Genomic DNA, 23,160 nt, shown 5'->3' with positions numbered 1-23,160 from the left:
AGCAGCTCGACCTGACGATTGAGACCATCGACGCCGATTACGAGGATATCGGACCCCTTCGAACGCTAGTCGTGACTCGCGTCTATCGCTGCGACTATCACTCGAAGAATTGCGCCTTGGAAAACGTGTGCAAACTGCACAACTGGTGGTTGGAGAGACGCGATCAATTGCGCGACATGTGAACAGAGACGCGTCGCGCGATGATTCGCGCGCCTCGCGCGTTTTCCGCATCGTAGATTAGTTTTGCGCGTACTCTTATCAACGACTTTTTTTATCTCGCGCGCGTCGACTTATCGCCTACCTAAAAAAAAGTATTTTTAATACTTAGAAAGATACTATTAATACTAAGAAAAATAATATTAATATTAAGAAAAAATAATATTAAAGTAATATTAAAATAATATTAAAATAATATTAATTAGCGAATAAACGTTAACTCGTATCGCGCGTACGCGGTTAAACGCATTTTCCGGCACTTCCTCCGGAGCAATTGAGAATTTATCGCGCCTCATTAAATTACCTCGTTATATTTCCGCGTCGCACGATTTTTTCATACCGCCTTAGATTATAGCATTAGCATTAGCATTCGACGGAATCATAACGACTCGGCGATAGCGATATCGCGCGATTTTTTCATACCGCCTTAGATTATCGCATTAGCGTTCAACGGAATCATAACGACCCGGCGATAGTAATATCGCAGGTATAAATTAACGCCGAGAGACCGTTTTTCCTCAGAATGAGTCTCGCGATCGCGTTATTGAGTGCGTCTGATATTGCGAGTGTTCTCAGTGCGTCCAGTGTTCCTAGCGTGTCCAGCATTCATTCTCGTAGTTATTCTTTCGCGCGAACGACGATGAGCAACAACTATGAAATTTCGAGATTGCGGAAGATGCTCCAGGAATGCACGCTCACGCCGTGGATGTGCGTCTGGAAGATACAGTACATCAGAAATCTCATGAATGCGATCCTCAATATAGCGGTAACGTGGAACATAAGTACCCGTTCGTCATCGTTCTTTATTCTTTCGCTCTCCTTCGAGGAAAAATACGACGTACATTGATCGCGCGACATTTTTTTTCATAGTTCGAGAAGGAGGTGGAGATCCGAGGACATACGCCGAGGACTAACGTCGTTAACATACGCCGCCGACATTGGATACGACAGACGAGACTGAAGCAACGGCGATTCTTAAACTCGTTATAGTGCGACCGGCCGTCCTATAGAAAATGGGAGAAGCGCTCTCCTAATATCTACGCCGACATATTTCGGCTAAGAAGATTATTCGGTATGGAGCCGCTCGTCTCGGATCGCGCGTTTAAAACCGAAGATTTCTGCGACGACGATTCTCCTGTGGAGATATGGTACGATGACGCGAGCTCGCTCGAGGAAACGAGCTCCGTCCGCACGGACGACAGCGGATTTTAACCGAGGTACGGATCTCTTCTCGTATAACGCGCCATTCTTTCCTTTCGCGTATCTCGATACGAATTATTAATACACGGCTTTACATATTTCAGACGTCTCGTCAATCTCGAATCGAAGGACGGTGCTGGAGGACGGCGTCGAAGGACAGCGCCTTCCCTTCCTCTCGATCTCCGCCCGCATCGCCCCCCCTCCCCTTGCGCGCGTCGAAACTCATCGTCGCTCGTGTGAGCGGAGTTCGTTTCGTCGATCGGACTAATATCTTCGCGCCACATTTCTACGAAGGATTCGTTATCATAGAGATGTACGTGTCGGCGCACTCTTTCAGATACACGATCCTCTATATTCATCTCCGTATTCGTACAATCCATTTTATAGGGTCGTTTATAAGTCATTTATGGTTGATTTATGGTTCATTTATAGGTTGATTTATGGTTTATTTATAGGTTATTTATAGTTCATTTATGGTTGATTTATGGTTCATTTATAGATTGATTTATGGTTCATTTATAGGTTATTTACAGTTCATTTATGGTTCATTTATAAATGATCCCATTTATGATTCATTTATAAGTTATTTATGGGCTATTCATAAGTAGCTTCCCAGGTAGCGGAGTGATGAACTCTTAATAACATTTTAGTAATGTCAGTTGAAGAACGCGTCAGTTTGAGTACATAAGTCTTGTTTTGCCGCTCCTTCTTTTTTAAATGGTCATTTCATATGGGTCGTTCTTACAGTCGTTCTTACAATAAATTTTCCAGTTTAAACGCGCATGTTTTTGTAAGACCGTTTATTTTAGATACGTAATTTTTTTTTTAAATGATCGTTTCACATAGGTTGTTCTTACAGTCGTTCTCACAGGTCGTTCTTACAGGTCGTTCTTAGGTCGTTCTCACAGGTCGTTCTCACAGGTCGTTCTCACAGGTCGTTCTCACAGGTCGTTCTCACAGGTCGTTCTCACAGGTCGTTCTCACAGGTCGTTCTCACAGGTCGTTCTCACAGGTCGTTCTCACAGGTCGTTCTCACAGGTCGTTCTCACAGGTCGTTCTCACAGGTCGTTCTCACAGGTCGTTCTCACAAATCGTTCTCACAGGTCGTTCTCACAGGTCGTTCTCATAGGTCGTTCTCACAGGTCGTTCTTACAGGTCGTTCTTACAGGTCGTTCTTATAGGTCATTTTTTACATACCGTTGCGCGTTAAATCATATTCAATCGTATATATATTTAATGGTCGTATATTTTAATCGTATGTATTTTAATCGTATGTATTTTAATCGTATGTATTTAATAGTCGTATATTTTAATCGTATACATTTAATAGTCGTATATTTTAATCGCATATATTTAATAGTCGTATATTGTAATCGCTATATATCACATCCATCGTCGATAGTCGCACAATTATCGAGAGCAAACAGGGAGGAGGACTCGAAGACCCCGTGTCCTCTCAAACATTATATTAGAATATATTAGAATATTATAATATATTAGAACATTATATTAAGCGTTATATTAAGCGTTATATTAGAATATTATACATTAAACGTTATATAAGTATACGTAGATCGCGCAAATTTTTTTGTATGAATAAAGAATCATTTTTTGTACGAATAAAGAATCATTTTTTGTACGAATAAAGAATCATTTTTTGTACGAATAAAGAATCATTTTTTGAATAAAGAATCATTTTTTTTTTTTTAAACGTTCGTTCTTTCGATCACCTCTCTAGCGCGTCCGAGACTATCTTCCCTCCCCTCCTCTTTTCGTACGAATGACGAATCATTTGTTTCTAAAAAAAAAAAGTTCGTTCTCTCGATCATCCTTCTCGCGCGTCCGAGCGTATCTCCTCTCCCCTCCCCTCGCCTACTCCTTCTCCCTCGTACGACGCTTTCTCGCGTTCTAGAGAACGATATATCGCCGAAGGATGCGCGCGCGATAGTTCGCTACCGTCCCGATCCCCGCGCGCTAGCACCTTGCGAGAGCCATGACACGCGTCGCGTTATCGCTCGCGCTGACGATATCCCTGCTCGCGGCCGTCCTCCGCCGGCGGCACTGATGACGTCGCGGAGGCGTCCCGTTATCTTCGAACCTACGGCTTTCTGGAGAACGAGGAGAATCATCAGCAGTCGTCGCTATTGGACAACGTGACCGCCCTGAGCGAAGCGCTATCATTGTTTCAGGAATACTACAGCCTGCCAGGAAACGGCGTTCTGACCGTGGAAACGATTCGCGTCATGCGCAGGCCGCGATGCGGCGTCGCGGACGTTCACGCTTACAGCCCGTTGACGAGAAAGTGGCCGAGGACGCATCTCACGTGGAACTTCAAACTAGCGAACAGAGATACTCTGCGCACGACTCAGAGCGCGTTCGCTCTGTGGTCCGAGCAATCTTCTCTGACGTTCTCGCGCGACCCGCTGCGATATACTGATATCCTATCAATCCGGCGCTCACGCGTACGAGAACAGCGACAATGGAGGCTCGTGCCCGTCGCCGTTCGCAGGACCGGAATCGGTCGTCGCTCACGCGTTCTTTCCAACGGGAGAATCCAATCAAGTGACCGAGGTGCACGTCGACGAGACGGAGCCGTGGCACATCACGCTGACCAGGCCCTCGTCGGACAGGCTGTATCTCCTTCAGACGCTGACGCACGAGATCGGTCACACTCTAGGTCTGACTCACAGTATGATAGATGATTCGGTCACGTACACGTACACGCCTTCGGAGGAAAGGCGATATCCGCTCAGGCTGAGCATAGAGGACGTCATAAACGAAATCTCTACGGATCGAGAGAGACGACGAATCCTACGATCGTTGACGCTACTCCGACGACCGCGGCGACGACTACGACGACGACGGCCTCGACGACGACTACGACGGCCGCGGCGCCGCCGAGGACGGTTAAGCCGCCGCTCGCTCCCTCCGATACCGCGGATCTATGCGCCTTGAAGCGCGTAGACGGAGCGCTAATCATGAATCGTCGCTTGTACGTCGCGCGTAAACGCAACGTGTGGCCCGTCGATATGAGGGAGAGACGCTACGGAGCGCCCTTCTCGTTCGCCGACTACTTCAAGTTCCTCCCCCGCAATCTCACTCACGTATCGGCCATGTATCAGAGACCCTCGGGCGATATTGCGATATTCGCCGGCGACTACGTCTACCTCGCCGATTCGAATTTTCATCTTAAAGCGGGATGGCCTAGATCCGTCCAATACGTCGGATTTCCTCGCGACGCTAGGATAAACGCCGCGATAAACACGCACGCCGGGCGCAGCTACGTCATATACAACGACGACAAAATAGCCGAGATAAACGACTGCGCGATGACCGTCGCGAGGCACGGCGCTCTGCGGGATACGTTTTCCGGGATGCCATCCGCGATAACGGCCGCCTTCCGCCATGTCGACGGTAATCTCTATTTTCTGAAGAAACGCGAGTATTACGCGTACAGCGAGTTCATCGACGCGATAATCTCGGCCGGTCCCTTTGATCTTAGCATATTGGGAATAGAATGCCCAGCCGATGGCATTCTGCATCGATTGAGCGAACTCGTCTCCAAGCTGTATCGTTTGGAATACGCGTCCTTCGAAAGATCGCGCAACGACGACGACAACGATGACGACTAAGATCAGGAAATCCTGAAACCTAACGTTAAGATTACATTTAATATGCTGTTCTAAACCGCTGTTCTAAACCGCTTCCGCTGCATTAATTAACGCGCATAACGCGCGCGTCGAGAATAAAGATATCGAGACGATGATCGAGATCGCGTCGTATATAAGGCGCGTCTCGATCGTTGTGCGACATTTCCAACGATACTCGCGATTAACGCGCGTACGATTCTAAGCGAGCGTCTCCGACGAATCTCTCTCTCTCCTCGCGACGACCAATGTTAACGATGTCGTCGCCATTTCCGCAGTGTTTTCCTACGAACATCGAAGCCCTGTTCGCGAGACCGATCATGTTCGCCGGACTCGGACAGGAGTACCGCAGAGTGTTCGGGGACTCGTCCGCGACGGCCGCGACTCCGTCGGCGCCGCCGATGACGGGCCCCTTCGTCGCCCCGCCTAACCGTCGAGACGATTACGCGGTTTCCGCCAAGGACGAGGATACCAGGATCGTTCCGATACTCTGCCCGTGATCAAGAAAGCTCGACTGTACACCGAGGACGAGTGAGTATGCGCGACGCTTCGCGAGTTACCTCGCCCGAGCGCTCTCGATCTCCACCTCGATCGGCTATTTCGTATAATAACGTTGTATTTTTTTTTCCGATCTCGACAGATGGAATAGAAACTGGTTGTTCAAACGCGAGATCAATTTCGCGAGACATCCGATTCGGATATTGGGAAGACGATATCCGCTGACCAAGACGGCGTACAAATATATCGGCATCACCGTAGCCGTGAAGCGCGAATCTCAAGTCGACATTGTCCTAGGAGACTGCCATGGAAAGGAGATATCTCTGACGCCCGACATGTGGAAGGATCTGCTCGCTCTGCGCAACGATATACTGCCGTATTTCGAGAACGATTTGGACGAGGCTGTGGCGCGTCCTCCGACGTCCATAATCGTCGGAACCGTGATGCTTCGATTCGGCAAGATAAACAATCTGAAGACGCTGCGATTCGAGACGCCGAAGAATCGCATCGCTCTGTCGCACTTCACCGTGAAGGCGCTGTTCGTTCTCGAGCTATGCGTCAAACGCATCATCGCGTCGTTGACCGGCATACTCGAGACCGTAGACGCTAAGTTATCGCGTTTTCTAGATATCGTCGGAGACCGACCATCCCGGCGATATTCCGGAAGCGATTCGTCGACACGAGCACTTCAACGCGATCGACTGCGAATTACACGCTCTGCTATTCGGACTCTATCACAATTTGTAAAACGCTACGCGCGACGAATAAATGTATCGCGATCTCGAACCGTATCGCGATTTTGCCCGTATAACTGCGCTCGAATGAGGCGAAACGATCGCGAGTACCGATATTATTCTCGACGTATGTATCTACGCATGTAACTTCGTGACATAATAAAAAAATTTTACACGTAATTTATTCTCTCTCTCCTCGATTTACGTCACCCTCGTCTCTCCTCGATTTGCGACGAATTCCCTCATCCTCGAAATAAATCTAATATACATCGTATATTATACATTGTATAAAATAATATGTTATATAAAATCATATGTTATATAAATCGTACGTCATATCTCTTTCAGGCTTACGTCGAATACATCCGCTCTGCCGTCAACGGCGACTCTATCTCTATCTCGCGCGCGATGCGCCCGACGGGGCGATCGCCGCTTATCGCGCGCGCCTAGCGCGCCGCGTCCAGAGACGCTCCCGACGCGCCGTATCCAGGGACGCGCGCGCGCCGTAATCAGGGACGCGCGCGCTCTCTCTCCCTCTCCCTCGCTCTCTCGCCCTCTCCCTCGCTCTCGCGCCGAACCCCTCTCCCGCCCGCTCCCCCCTCGCCCTCCGCGGGACGTCACGACCCTCCGTTTACCCACCCGACGGCGAGCGGCTCCCCTCGCCCTACCTACCCCCCCTGCTCACCACCGCCGCCGTCGCCCTGCCCCTCAGATATCTTTCTATCTCTCTCGCTTTACGAGACCTCTCTCTCGCACCAATGGAAAAAGTGAGTTAAAAACGGCTTATTCTCCCTACTAACAGCAGTGAGAATGACCTTGTCACGTGTGATTTCCGCGTGATTTGTCATCGGATAGCGGGAATCAGAAATCCGGGTTCGGTAGGTTTTTCAAAAGAGCGAGAGCGTGTGTAGGCTACTAAAAGAGATGTGTTTATTGTATGAAATACAGTGTACGTGTGTACGCGTGTAGGATCGTGAGCGCGTGTTGTGAACGTGTTCGATCGCGATATTCGGCGCGAAACGCAGTTAGATGTTCGACACAATATGCAAATTAATGCACGTCATGCGCGCGTGATATAACAATATTGGATTGCACTAAGGATCGTACAATAGTTTTTAGTCGTGTGTATTTTGAATATAATGCGCTTTTGGATCGTATTGATATCTTTAAATGCTATTTACAGCACGTGTTTTGATTACGGCGCGGTCAATGACCGTTTGACGTCGCGCATATGGTTTCTATGTATGCGTGTCTGAAGGATCGGTCTAGTCGGCTTTTCGGCCTTGTGCTGGATTACGGGGAACACGTGCTATATTTCCGCGAAATGGTTCGTATGTGTTTACGAGAAATGCGCGCTGTATTCCTGCGAAATTATTCGTATGCCTTTCTCTTCAGTGAGTATATACATAATCCCATCTTGAGAATCTGTAAAAAATTAATTAATATTAGCTAAAGGCAATAAATTTTATTTAAATATTTTTCCTCAAGTAAAAGACGTAATTGTCATTATAATCAAAAATTTTAAAGATGATCACTAAACTACTAAAATCATTAAGCTTAGGAAATCTATCATTTCCAACAGAATCAAAGTTAATTTTTTGCGACGATGTATTGCGTATAACATCTTTCCATCACATATAGACCGATTGCTGTCAAATTTCAAATTCTCTTATAATAATTATAGATCCAATCTCCAATTTAACAATATGTTATTGACGTTCTACAATAGACTAATACGAACTTTCGATATCGAACTTAGAGACATTTATTACTTCATTAGAAGGAATTATGAGAGGATGTTCCATTTATCGGCTGAAATTTATAGAAATTTACCTGTGTTTGTTTGTAACAATTTTTTTAACAGACAGAGCCGTCCTTTGTTTTGCTTCTATCTAAAGGAGAGTAAAAGACTAGACAAGAAATTTAATTTTTTGTTGTCAAAAAAACGCAACACAAACTGTCTCAAACCTATTAATTATTATTGTCATCAATATCCTGCAGCATCAAATAGTGATTTCGCACCTCAGCGACGTTTCAAGTGGTCGTTTAATAATAACTATGCACCGTCAAATGATGTTATTGAAGTACTGATTGATCCTAATACATTTTTAAACTCACAATCGAATCTGGATGAAATTAGGGATAAATGGTTTGTCAACTTATCTAAGGTGAATATTCCTATTGAGATCCAATGTTTTTTGCAACTTGGCGATAATTTTAACCTTCCTTACATCAACATACCCAACTTAACCATGGAATTTATTAAACATATTGAATGCAACTTACTGAAACTTTCCCCTGAATTAAGAATTCACATTAGAGATAATTCGAAATCCATCATTAAAAATATCCCTTCATATTCATATCCTAGAAATTCACAGAACGATTGGCTAACACGCCTTTATTCGACTACAAAAAAAAAATTTTCTCCTTACGAATAAAGATCTCATTCTCACACGTGCAGATAAGGGGAATGTCACAGTGGTCCTTGATAAAAACGATTATCTAAACAAAGTTGAAGATTTACTTCGAGACGAGAATACATACGTAGTTATTAAAAAAGATCCTACAGAAAAACTAATTTCCAATTTGAGAGAGCTATTATCTAGATGGAAAAACCTTGGTTTCATTTCTAATGCAACCTATAGATCTCTCTTGTTTACTGATGGTACTTTACCTAGAGCTTATGGCCTACCAAAAATCCATAAGATTAACATTCCATTCAGACTCATTGTTTCATCTATTAATAGTCCTCTCTATTCTCTCGCTCTATATTTGCATAAAGTCATGATAAAGAACTTTCCTACTGCCTCCAGCCACATTAATAACAGCTGTGATTTAGTGCATTATTTGACGAGTGTTCGCTTGGATGACGACTCTAAATTGATCTCGCTTGATGTGATTTCCCTGTTTACGAATATTCCGATTGATCTTGCTCTTTTTAGCGTTTCAAATAGATGGAGGTTTATACGGGATGTCTGCGATCTGCCTGAATCGGAATTTTTAAATGCTGTTAAACTAGTTTTAAACTCTACTTTTTTTACTTTTAATAACATTATTTATAAACAAACATTTGGTACTCCCATGGGATCTCCTCTATCACCTATCATAGCTGATATAGTGTTACAAGACTTAGAAGAGAAAGCTTTGAATACGCTAAAATTTACCCCCCGATTATATTTTAGATATGTCGACGATATTTTAATGACAGTCCTTTCTGACTCTATTGACTTGACTCTTTCTATTTTTAATTCTTTTCATGACAGACTACAATTTACATCTGAATTAGAGACTGACCGTAAAATCAATTTTCTAGACGTAATTTTAACTGTTGAAAATAACGTTTTAATTTTTGACTGGTTCCACAAACCTACTTTTTCAGGCAGATATCTAAATTATTATTCCCAACATCCACTTTGCCAGAAGAAGGGCATGATCATCGGTCTCGTTGATAAGGTTTTCTCCTTGTCGCATCCAAGATTTCATAACAAGAATCTCAACCTTATTGTCAAAACTCTCTTGGACAATTGCTATCCTTTGAGCTTTATTTTTGATGTCATTAATCAACGGTTGAGATTCCTAATTAGGAGTCGTGATCGCATTGGACATAGGACACTGAATAATTCCTCCACATTCTTCACGGTCCCGTATTTACCAAACGTCACAGATCAGTTTATGGGCATCACTAAGAACTTGGACGTCAAGCTATCCTATATTAGCTTAAACAAATTAAATAAATTCATCAAAGTACATAAAGACCATATTCCTTCTAACTGCAAAACAAATGTAGTCTATAAAATTAATTGTTCCAATTGTGATGCTTCATATATTGGTCAGACTTCGAGAATGTTGAAGACGAGAATTTCTGAACATAGATCGCAGATTAATAGGAATCATGTAACTCGCTCAGTTGTCACAAATCACAGATTACAATGCGATCATGATTTTTGTTGGAATGACGTTCAGGTCTTGGATGAAACTCCATTCTATAATAGAAGGCTTATTTCTGAAATGCTGCATATTAAGAGACAAAGGAATGGTTTGAATTTACAGACAGACACAGAAAATTTACCGTCTTTATATCATGACATTATAAACAAGCTTCTGAAAATATGAAAGTCATGCTCTAGTATATATATCGGCCGTCTCTGTAACATTTTTGACAGTAACCGATCTTCATGTTGAACCTTGTTGTTTTTTTCAACTTTCTCATTATCGCAGAACAGTTTCTCTGTAAGTACTTATATTATTAGTCTCCTCACATTATTTAAGTGATTTATTTTTAATGTTGCCAATTTCAGGCTGCATTTGGTACTGTTGTTAAGTTTCTGTTCTGCATCTAATTAACTCGTACAATGAGGTTCTTTATATCTCTCGCCATGGAGATCTATTATTTTGATAAACGTCTATTAACTTTGCGTTTATGCGACATCGATTTTTGATTTTATAACACTTATCATTACAATTTTTTTATGGTTCCTACACCACATTATTATTTGTTAATTTTTATGTTACATCATTGCGCTGAAGAAGGCTCAAAACAAGAGCCAGAAACGTCCGTACCGTACATTTCTTTTATCATTATTTTTAATTATTTATATCGTACTTAACATGTTTATATCTATTATAGTTTACTTTATTAAATTATTATTACTTGTACTTGATCTTTAATAATTTATTTATTTACTTGCTCTCTATTGCCTATGTTCTTCCATTTCATTATTAAAAATTTTAAAGTTCTCAACGATTAAATATTAATAAGACTATTTTATAAAACTTCTTTTCAATAATGATTAAAATATAAATCATATAAAACTCTATATAAGAATTTAATTTATATAATTAAACCAAAGTAAAATATACGTGACACAAACAATTAATGAATCATATGAAAATTATCAAAAGGTATAGTCGAGACTATTATAAAAATAAATTTAATGAATACTCTTCACACTTAACAATATACATATAATATACAATAAAATTTTATATAATAAAGAATTAAAGTACTAAACATAACATCAAAAATTGATTTATACCTTTTAAAATACATATAACATAACCAATTAAATAAACGAATAATTATATGAATACTAAACATCTTTACTAACGGTATTATTAAACACCTGATAATCGCATAAATAATAAAAATTATTATAAAATATCTAATTCAATGAATATCCACGAAAATCCAAGTACGAATATAATTGCAAGGAATAAAAGTATAAACTGTTAACAAAAATATATAATACATATATTTGAAATATGTATAATAAAAATTTCGTAAATAAATAAACTTAACATCAATATATTGATGTTTTTCCAAATCAATGTAATAAATTCTAACAACCCAATTAGAATAATGTCTGAGCAAGTTAAAATTTAAAATAGTAATTGAATAAATTAAATCCAAAACGTACTTAATAACAATTAAATACATTATCAGTACATTACTCGTGTAAATGAATTCATTGAATACCACAATTAAAATTAAAATAAATGATCGTAAAGCATATGTAACAATTTCCATGATTAATAATTTATATATATACATATTAAACGAACATTAAAACCGGCAAAAGAAATTCCCAATTCAATATTCTATTCAAATAACTTATACTTTATTCAATATTCAAAATATACAAATACGCGATTATGATTATTTCTATAAATATATATATATATATATATATATATATATATATATTCAATAAACAAGAACATTATATTAATGGTGCTAACCTAATTACTAGACAATATACCCATATACATATATACATATATAAAAGAAACAACAAATGAACCCGACCATTATTATTGAAATTTATAAGTATAATTATCTGCAAAATTATAAGAATAAAATTAAATGAATTAAACTCTATATTTATGAAATACAAAATTTTATTAAATAAATCTAAGTTTTTATTTATTGAAACATTATTTAATAAAATAAAACAGGTTATAAAACATTTTATTGGACCAAAAATAAATAAAAATAAAATGTTATGCTTACCTACGTGTACAATCCTATTGTTTTATTATAACGTAGTATAAAACATTGATTTAAAATTTTCCTCTTCTCAATATACATGTAGATTCTCCTCATTGAAAACCCTGAGAAAAACAATTGTAATTAATATAATGTGAAGTTCATGTATAATTACATATAAAACAAATTAAAGAAAAAAGGGGTTCTTTAAAACCATCTAATTAAAATAGGAAGATTTTCAATTCAATATTATGTGACCAATTAAAAACGCCCAATTAAAAAGCCAATAATATAAATCTTAATAACATAACAAACCAAAATACAATATAAATTTGACATATATAGATTTGACCCAACACATATATTCTATAAATAAATATGCGTGGTATAAATTATTAATAACAATAACTAAATGCTAACTGTTCATATTATAACCAATTAATTGCGCATAATTATTAAATAAAATATTTTTATAACATTAATACAAATTTAGCCCCATATAATAAAATAACACGTATGAATATACTGAATAGAGATCGATCCGTAAAATCAACGAAAGAAATAATAAATTAACATATATACATGTAATCCTTATGATTTTTGAAATATAAAATACTGGTCTATAAACCCTCACGTATGCAGATGTCCTCCTTGAGAACCTGTAAAGAAATAAAATAATTATATATATATATATATATATATTAAACATAATGATTTTTATCGTGAATAAATTAAAACAGAAAGAATACCTCTTTAAAGAATTAATACTTGAAATAATTAATTAGAAAAGATTCTCAATTTAATATTATATAACAATGTGAATAAATGAATAATCACTTTTAAATTAATAACAATTAAACATCTCAATATAATGAATAATCCATTACTTATGAAAAACAAATATTGAGGAATAATAAAAAAAATCATATATAAGTAAAATTTAAAGATCTGCAATCGTTAAAAAGTCGCTCAAATTTGCCAATTAATATTTGATAATTATAAAAAAATAATAAATCGATTGAATAAACAGAATATAAAATATTAGTAATTAAATCAAGCTATAAAATATGAATTTAATAAAGACATCTTCTATAACAGTATCATTAAATAACCAATAAATTTATCTAAATACGAAGAATATATGTAATAAATTTAAAATAAAATATTGATCAATAATAAATAACTACATATATATATATATATATATATATATATATATATATGATGTGACGTTGCCGTCACGACGGACGTCCACCCGCCAAAAAGACCGTGGGGCGCGAGCCGAGTGGCCGCGCCGGTCGAGAAATCGAGAGCCCCGCCGGGGATTTTCAGAGAGGCGAGCGCGTTCGTTTATAAACAAAAGCATTGTTACTAATCCTATTTGTCGAAATTATATTGTTTCGGAGGCCATAAATCTTCAACGAAGATTTACCTGGAAGTCTACAAGAAAAGCAACCTTGCCGAATCATCACCGATCAAAACATCGGCCGTGGAAAACAAGGGTCGACGATACTCGATCAGCCTCGCACAATTTCGGTCCATCGGCCCAGCATCCCAGGGCCGGCCAGCCATGACGGGCGCCGAAAGCACCCCGCGAAAGGACGAAACCTCCTCGGAAAAATCCGGAAAATCGCTGCCCTCCACTGGAGAGGGATGAAGGCAGCAAAGATCGGCCCTGACGGGAGAATTCCCGAGCACCTAGCGCTGAAAAACGCAAAAGAGCAGCAGACCGTCGGAGGCGCGGGATCGCGGGCGCACAATGCGCCCTTGCGCCACGCTCGAAAATCCGAGCGCGCAAGAACGGGCCAAGCACCCCTCTTGATGGGGTGCGGGGCGAATAGTTAAGGATAAATACGGCGATTCCGAGAGAATGAGAAGACTTGTTCTACGAAATTTTCGGCGAAAAGTTAAGAGAAAGTATCGCGGACGCTCGGCACGGGAAAGACGAATTGGCGGAAGCAACGAGTGAAGAATTCAATGGTGAGGTCACCCGGCTATCTTCGTGTCTAATTACGAAAATTTGTACGCCGTCCACCGATACGGTTCGCGGGTCGACCCCTCTGGCCGGTCGCGATTAGTGTTTCGTTTGCGTAAATTTCGCGGTAGTGAAAAGAAGTCGAGTGCGACAGTAATCAAGGGGCGACAGTGATCCGTCGATCGGTCTCACCCGAAATACTCGTTCGCCTCTCCGTTATCCGTGTGACGTTCGTTAGTGTAGAATTTTTAACTCGAGACTATCGCCGGTCGGAGTGGAGCGACTCCGACCGATTGTAAGTGCTGTCGACCGCCACCCCAGGGGAAAAGTTCCGCGACAGCTTGAGCGGCAAATTGATGAGTACCTTGGAAATTGTGACAGCGGACCGGAAGTTGCGCGACCAAAGTGGGCCTCGATTCTCGACCATCTCTCTCTACGTGCGTTCTTTTTTTTTGCGACTCGCAGTCCGCTGACCGTGGACGTGCGAACAATCGGCTGTCGGAGGCGTAAGCTGTCGACACCCGCCGTGCCGTGTGTGCACCGGCGGGAACGCCTTATCGTTGCGATACGCGAATTCCGCGTTCCGATCGACTAGATATTGCCGTTCTTTCAGTAGGGTACATCGTCTTGGCGTTATTTCTGTTACTGCAATTAAATAATATAAAGGATTAAGTGTTCATTTCCGTTTTCGATAATTCTAAGATCTCGTATTTCTTTCTGTTTTTCGTACTTGTAATAGCGCATCTCGTTCGGTTCTCCGAAATCGTAAGCGCTCGCGCGCTTCTTTCCGTTCTCCGTAATTGCAAGAGCTCGCGCACTTTTTTCGAGTCTCAGTAATTGTAATGTTCGGTGCGCTTCTCGCTATTCTCCGTAATAATAGAGTTTCGCGCATTCGAGTCTGTTTACCGTAATTATAAAGCCTTGCGTATTTGACTCTGTTTACCGTTATTATATAGTCTTAGCTTTCTTTTCGATTAGTTATCTCAAGCGAACATTTGCTGTTAATCACGTCTCATTATTCATGTTATTTTTGATTGGATTTTATATTTCATTTGCTTGTCTTTAATCGAAGTATTGTGAACCTCGTTTCAATCTGATTTGTCATTTGATTTGACTTTTATATTTTTCTCTCATTTATTATTTTTCTATTAATAAATCTGTTATATTGCCTTGTTAAATTCGCGTAATTTATTTGAATATTAGTCCCCTGTGGTCGTCGATATCCGTTTCTGTGTCTCTCGTACATCGAATTAATGAAATCTCTGCATAATTAATTGGCTCGCTCTTTGAACCCCTCCCCTCTACCGTTAGGCGAGCTAGTCAGCCCGTGGCGAAGCAGGCTATCATCTTTCGCGCTGTTTAAAAATTTCGTGGAAAACTGATGCGTGAAAGACGGCATCTGGCGCCCAACCTATCGAGATATCGAACTGCCTCCGCTCCGCCGCGGCCCGTGCGAGCACCCTTCATCCCTGTTCCTCCGAGCGCGGAAATCTTATATTCATCCTGTGTTTGACGGCGTTCTATCTGATTAAAATTAGAATAAAGAAGGAGAAAAACGTCGCAATATATATATATATATATATATATATATATATACATTAAAGATCTATAATAATTAAAGAAATTCGATGTTTATAAATTCACGAATTAATATTATCCAATTGATATAAAAATTATGCTAATTGACTATTGAAACAACTATAAAAATAAATCTACTGAACATTCTAATTAAATAATATTAATATAAGTTTTAATTAAATCAAGTCATATAGGATTTAGAACATATAACATTAAGTCTAATGAAAGACACTTTTAATAAAATATCATCAAAACAACCAATGAATTGCATAAAAGTAATTATAATGCATGAATGATTAAACCCATTATGACTAATTAATAATTTTAATACCTAGGAAAATTCACTAAACATCCACGCAAGAAAAATTAATAAAAATTTAACTATTGCAATTTATTATTTTAATACTTATAAAATGCGCAGGCGTTCACTCCGACATCAATTATGCCTGAAGCCGATTATCCTGCATAACCGGAAATAAGTTCCTCAAGTTCCTCAACGTAACCTGAAAATCATATAATAAATAAATAATAATCCCACATAACTAATAACGCAGAAGATGTTACTAAAAACATTTACATTAATTATGTACGAATAATTAAAATTCAAATCCAATAATAAATATCGTTGAAATAATTAAATTAAAAAAGACAACTGGTTAATCAAACCAATTTTAAAAATTTTCTAATAGAGTGAAAACAATTTTATATATTCATAATTTATAACCTAAATTGAATTATTAACTTCAATAAAACTCAATACTTTAAAGATTCAAAATTAATTAACAAATAAAATTATCTTCTACATTGATAAAATTATACATAAAACCAATAAAATAGTAGACAAATAAAAAAGGGAAAATATCTACGCTTACTTACAATGTATAACCTTTATTCCATTGATTTATAATCTCCCCTTGACCAACATATAAAATCTCATCATCATGAAAACCTGAAAAGGAACAATCACAATTAGTATAAGCCAAATATAATAAATTTCATTCAAATAATTTTATGTCAATAAAAGGAAATAATTATTCTTATAGTTTAATTAAAATTTAAAGATTCGACATCATATGATTAATATTAATAAATTTATAAAGTATGAATAAGAATATTTCAATATAAATTTAACAAAATTTAGAACATAAAATTTTTAGATTCAATATCTTGTAAATTTTCAAATAATAAATAATTAATAAAATAGATAAATGTCAATTACAAACCAACAGTAAATTGAACAAAAATCATTATGAATAATAAATAACTTTAATATCCATGTAAAACCAATGTACGAATAAAATTAATGAATATCTTTCATACTTAAAGTATATACAAATGTGTTAATAAATATATATGTCAGGAATATATATATATATATATATATATATATATATATATTGCGACGCTTTTTCAATTCTAAATTTTGATTCTCGCGGGGGAGCGGAAGCGCCGTCAAAAACGCAAGGGTTTTATGTACTCGCGATCGACGGGACAGGGATGGAGGTTGTCCGCGCGCGAGCCGCGGCGGAGCGAAGGCCGTCTCGTTACCTCAGAACTGGGCGTCAGGTACGGTCTCTCACGTACCAGTTTCACGAAGTCTTCGAAAAACGCGAAAGAATACGACAGCCCGCTTCGCCACGGGCTGGCTAGCTCGCCTAACGGTAGAGGGGCGGGGTTTGCAAGAAAAAGTGAATTGATTGAGCGGGCTTACTAAATTAACAGACAAAGACGAACACAGAAATTACGGACGATCGCCAGTCAAATAAAGAACGCGAGATTTAATAAATAAGAAAATAACAGGTTTATTAAGAACGTAGATAATCAGAAAAGTGATTAACAAAAAGAAGTAAAAAATCGCTACAGAATGGACAGAAATAACGTACTAGACATGAACGGACAATGATTCTCGAAACGCTCGAAAATCGCGCGATATTCTCGGTCGGTCCAACAAAGAACGTCTGTTACGGCGGCTTCCTAAAGTCGAAGTTCCGGAGAACAATAATTGATGTAACTGAATTTGATAATTCGAATTCTCAGTAACGGTCGTACCTTACGCGAGAGAGAGAGATAATACCAGCCTATAATTCGCAGCTTCGACAGCCTCGCGGAGATCCTACTAATTAGCTGCGTATTTCGCAATTTCCTCCGAGCGGGCTCGGAGTCGACAACCCAGAAATAAGATAGCCGGTCAGCTACGCAATAAGCGACAAGATATGAATTCCGCGAGGAGAGATCTCGCATACGATGGGCGGGCGATACCGGCGAAGTCCGCTAGCCGGCGGCGGTCGGAGATTTTTCCGCCTTTTTCGGCGACGCTCGCAACTTAAATATTTCTGGCAATCGGGGCGATGCGACAATGTCGTGTCACACCCCCGATGCCTTCGACAGCGTGAGAATTAATTATTTTCTCTTATCAAGGAAATAAGGAAGGCCGGGCGACAGTCCCGCACCGCGCCTCCTTCGATAGCCGTGCTATTCGCCAGGAATTTCCTGACCTCAGACCTCAATACTTAGAATCGTGCGATACCCGCACACTGCGACAATTTCGAGGAATTTCGTTCCTTCTAGCGAGACGAATAACTCACACGCACGCCATAGACGCGACACTAATACTCCGTTTCGCGCAAGATTCGCGAACGACAATTAAAATACACGAAGACTCATTAATTACGACTAATTACGTCCGCAGACTCGCTCTGAGACGTATTTCAGAGGTGCGAGACGCGGCTTCGACAACCAGACGACAGCCCGTACGAACTACGCATTTCTCGCGATTTACGACGCACGCGGTCGATACCCAATGGTCGGATGCTACGCGTATTACGCACCCTGATACCCGGAGAGAGACGAGAATTGCCTTACGATACGCACTTCCGTCGCCAGTGTCCGCGCTTCCTCGGTCGCTTGTCTCCGGTCGCCCGAAATACACCAAAATCGACCGACTCGGCAGAAGGCTCGAGCGGTCGCGACAAACCGTAATGGCGACGGCGACAGAACGGCCGGCGAGCGGACACGATCACGCTCGCGGAGTACAAGAATTACGTGGGCAACCTCACCGACGGAGCTCCTCCTGCTGTGGGGATGATCCTCGGCCCCGTCCTCCAAGTTCGTTTCCGTCTCACGAGCTCACACGACAATACAGTACACACTATGAATTCGCGACTGGCTTAGGCGAGTGGCTGCGACAGAGTGAGCCCTGGATCTCGCGATCCAGGGTCGATAGCGGGGTCGTTGGCCGCGCAGGGGGATGCGCGGACCCCCGGCCAATTAGCGGCCGACGCGCGCGAGGTCCTGGCGCCTCGCGCGCCACGCGAGGCATTTTCGCGCCCCGCGCGCAATAGCGCCAAACTTGAACGTCGCTGCGGGCCCTTATATGGCCCGGGTGAGGTCCTTCCCGCACGCCTCCTCTCCAGGAGGATGGCTGTCGCAGCGGCTGTCGTTCCCGGCTGTCGAGGGGAGGCTATGCGGCTCTCCCCTGTCCGGAACTATGATGCCGGGCTTTCCGGGACAGGATCCTCCGCTCTTATGAGTTTCCCTTGGCTGTCGTTCTTAGCGGTCGCGGGGAGGCGATGATGTTCTCCCCTGTTCTTCGGTGTTCGCTGGTGAGGCGCCTCAAGCCGACTCGATACAAAATAAAGGATGGAAGAAAACAAAAAGAATTAATACTACACGCAATTATACTCCTTCGCTCGTCTCTCCGGGGAATTCGATAGTTCTCTCTCTCTCTCGACCCTTGGCGCGGCCACTCGGCTCGCGCCCCGTCAAGATTGCCGGGGCGGATAGACGCGACGGGACGGCCACGTCACAATATATATATATATATATAACAAAATTTTATATAATAAATATTAAAAATAAATTTTTTAAGAATTAAATACTTAATTTTCAACAGTAATATAAAATTTAACTTCACATAATAAAATAATGCACAGGAATAATGCGGGACAGCCTTTCAAACCATCTGTTATCACTGACCATATTATTAATGAAAATCACTCTATAGGATGGGATGAAATTAAAATACTAGACCATGAACCCCATTACTTTAAAAGATTGATTTCGGAAATGATTTTCATCAAAAAACAAAAAAATGGATTAAATAAAATTGAGGATTTATCAGCTTTAAATAATATGTATTTTCCACTATTAGATCCGTTATGATGGTTTGTTTGTCTCGCATTGTGCTTGTCGATCCTGATCTATTTATATTGCGGTGAAAATAATACACTTTCACATTGTCTTACTGTCTACCGTTGCCGCAACAATGTTTTTAATTTTTAATACTAAGACTCGAGTCTGTGTGGAGGTTTCAAATTTTAGGAGATTTGGTGAGAATTTTTACAAATGATCTATTTTAATTGTAACGGTTTCCTTAAGTTTCACGCTATTTTTTCTTTATTTAATCTTTTATTTCATGTATCTAATTTTGCGTATGTAATTTTTTATTAGAAACCAAGCTGTCACACAACACACGTTGACTTTATATTCGAAATGCGACCATATTTTTGAATCTTAACACTTCGTGACTGAAGAGATGCAAGTAAGCATCGAAACGTCTCACTTTTTTGTCGCTCTCTTAATAAATGCGACTTATTGACATTCTTTTTTAATCTTTTGTTTTTTTAACTGACCTACCATCCACAGTTTAGCTCGTATCAGGCTATTTATTGTATTTATGTTTCTTAATTCATATTAACGAGCTTTATTATTAAAGTATTTTAATTAATAAAATAATATATCAAATAGAAACGAACCTATAAAACCAACAGAAAAGAGACAATAATTGACAAATGCATATATAATAAAAATAATAATAAAAGGGAAGAAAATGTTTAGCTTACCTATATGCATTTATATATATATAAAGAAAATTACGACACTCATATACTTGCGTCGTTGCTTTTCTTAATTTTGAATTTGCCACGTTACCGACAGAGGTTGCTGACTGTTGGAGAAGTGGAGTAGACGCGAGATTAGGAGAGTAAACTCAACTTGTCAAAGTGAGCACATGTTGAGAAAATTGAGGTGTAAAGTGGAATTATAAATTAATAATAAGTGAATGTAAAACGGGAATTGACAACTATAAGAATAAACTTTAATTGTCGTTTCTTTGTTTTTACAGATAAGAGTTATGATAAAACAAAAAGTGTAAATAGAAGAAAAATTAAATACTTTGTTTTTACAGAGCAACAAATTAGTTTATTATTGCCAATTCTCCGCTAACAAAAGAATAACCATTATAAAACAACAATTTTTCATTTATCAAGATGGACAAACTAAGGTTTGATTTTAAGATGAGAGGAGCAGCAGATGGAAAATCAACAATACTATGCCTAACCTCAATTGGCACACCGGATGGCAAAACTTTTGGCATACCAGATGAATTGCAAAATACAAACATGCACAAAGAACTGATTACATCACAAACATTTAGTAAAGTAAAAAAAATACTTTAAAAAAAAGAAATCAATTTAGAAAAGTATGGATTACTTTATCAGAAAATTTATCAAAAATATATTTAGATGATAATGAAAATTTGCAATTCGAAGACTACTATTTAGAGGAAATTACAGAGAATGAAATTGAGAAATCTACACTGAGTACTTCAAATGAAACAATTGAGAAGCTATTAAAGAAAGTTTTAGAAGACAAATAACAAAAATCTGAAGTAAAAAATTTAGGCAAAATCGCTAATGATTTTATGATTGATAAATTTAATGGAAAAAACTCAAATGCCTGCCAATGGATAAATGAGTTTGAAAAAAAGTGTGAACGCTGTATGGTGGAAGAAGATAAGAAAAAAATTGAAATTTTAAAGTTTTTTCTTGAAAATGCAAGTGCGGATTGGTATACCTGTATGATATTGAAATATACAGTCGAATCAGAATGGAGCGAATGGAAAAAGAATTTTATTGAAACTTTTGGGAATAAAGGCTGGTCTCCTACTAAATACGCTTTTACATTCAAATATCAATCTGGTTCTTTACTCGATTATGCTCTAAAAAAAGAAAAACTGCTACTACAAATAAGGAAGTCTATGGATACTGAAACTCTGATCGATCTTATAGCTATTGGTTTACCAGACTGTGTGTCAAACAATATTGACAGAGAAACTTTACAAGAAACTAAAGATCTTTATAACGAAATAAGTAAGTTAGAGCATCTTGTTAAAAAAAATGTAAGTGATAATAAGTCTAAAAAAGTTGAAGAAAAAAAACCATGCCAAATATGTAAAAATGCAAAGAAAGGTAAACGTTTCCATCCCGAATCAAGTTGCTGGTTTAAAGAAAAAAATAACAAAAATAAAAAGACAGAACTACTAAAATCTATAAACAATTCAGAGTTGGAAGTGGAATTGAATAAAGACAATCCAAAAAACTAGAAGTACCACCATTAATAAAAATAAAGTTACTATTGAATGACACTTTAGAAATTTCTGGAATTTATGACTCAGGCTCAAATGTGTCATTAATTAATGCAAAATTATTGAAGATAAAACAAAAAAATATGGATAATTTACAAATAGTAAACTTGAAGACTCTTAATGGCGAAAAAAACAAAAGGTATGATAACCTTGAAAATAAAAATCTACAATATTGAAAAAAAATGAATGTCTTTATTGTAGACAGTGAAAATTTTAATTATAATTTTTTAATTGGATTAGATTGTATTAAAAATTTCAAATTAATTCAAACTGAAGATCTAAGGATCATTCAACATGAAAATCTAAAAGAAAATAAAATAACCCCAAATCAGAAGATTAAAAAAGATAAAAATATCAACATTCCTAAATATTTAGATTACACACAAAAAAGTATGAAATAAATTTTAATGAGCATCTAAACACAGATGAATTTGAAATGATGGTAAACCATTTAGATTTGTATCAACAATCAGAAATTGATAAATTAATGGAAAAATACAAGCCAGTTTTTGCTAAAGATAAATATGACGTCGGCACTGTACGAGATTATGAAGCTCATATTGACTTGATGGTAGATAAATACTGTTACAAACGTCCATATAGATGTACAACTGAAGATAGAAAAGAAATAGAAGATCAAATATCCAAAAAAAAAACTTGATTGAAGAATCATATAGCCCATTTGCGGCTCCAGTGACTCTGGCTTATAAAAAAGAAGATAACAAAAAATCAAGGTTATGTATAGATTTTAGAGAATTAAATAAAATTGTTATCCCTCAATCACAATCTTTTCCGTTGATTGAGGACTTAATGGTAAAAACAGTGAACTGTAAATATTTTACAACTTTAGACATAAATTCAGCATTTTGGTCAATCCCTTTAAAAATTCAAGATAGACA

At 38.6% G+C, this 23,160-nt stretch overlaps 1 protein-coding gene across 1 annotated transcript; it reads left to right on the top strand.

Annotated features, from left to right (window-relative positions):
- Window positions 1–739: 739 nt before the first annotated feature.
- Window positions 740–5,048, top strand: LOC112637946 (neutrophil collagenase-like). The gene is made up of 4 exons (XM_025408709.1): window positions 740–982; window positions 3,531–3,802; window positions 3,891–4,105; window positions 4,150–5,048. The coding sequence occupies exons 1-4, from the start codon at window positions 740–742 to the stop codon at window positions 5,046–5,048; spliced, it is 1,629 nt and encodes a 542-aa protein (XP_025264494.1).
- Window positions 5,049–23,160: the final 18,112 nt, after the last annotated feature.

The sequence above is a fragment of the Camponotus floridanus genome, unplaced genomic scaffold, assembly GCF_003227725.1.
Source record: "Camponotus floridanus strain SB8 unplaced genomic scaffold, Cflo_v7.5 scaffold224, whole genome shotgun sequence".
Lineage (NCBI taxonomy): Eukaryota > Metazoa > Arthropoda > Insecta > Hymenoptera > Formicidae > Camponotus > Camponotus floridanus.
This window is presented reverse-complemented; position numbering and strand designations above follow the sequence as displayed.

Excerpts from the sequence above, each read along its gene's own strand:
- LOC112637946 (XM_025408709.1), top strand. The coding sequence starts at position 740 with ATGAGTCTCGCGATCGCGTTATTGAGTGCGTCTGATATTGCGAGTGTT. Across the intron at positions 983-3,530 it reads ATGCGATCCTCAATATAGCG|AACGAGGAGAATCATCAGCA; the intron begins GTAACGTGGAAC and ends GGCTTTCTGGAG. Across the intron at positions 3,803-3,890 it reads CAGAGCGCGTTCGCTCTGTG|CGACAATGGAGGCTCGTGCC; the intron begins GTCCGAGCAATC and ends GTACGAGAACAG.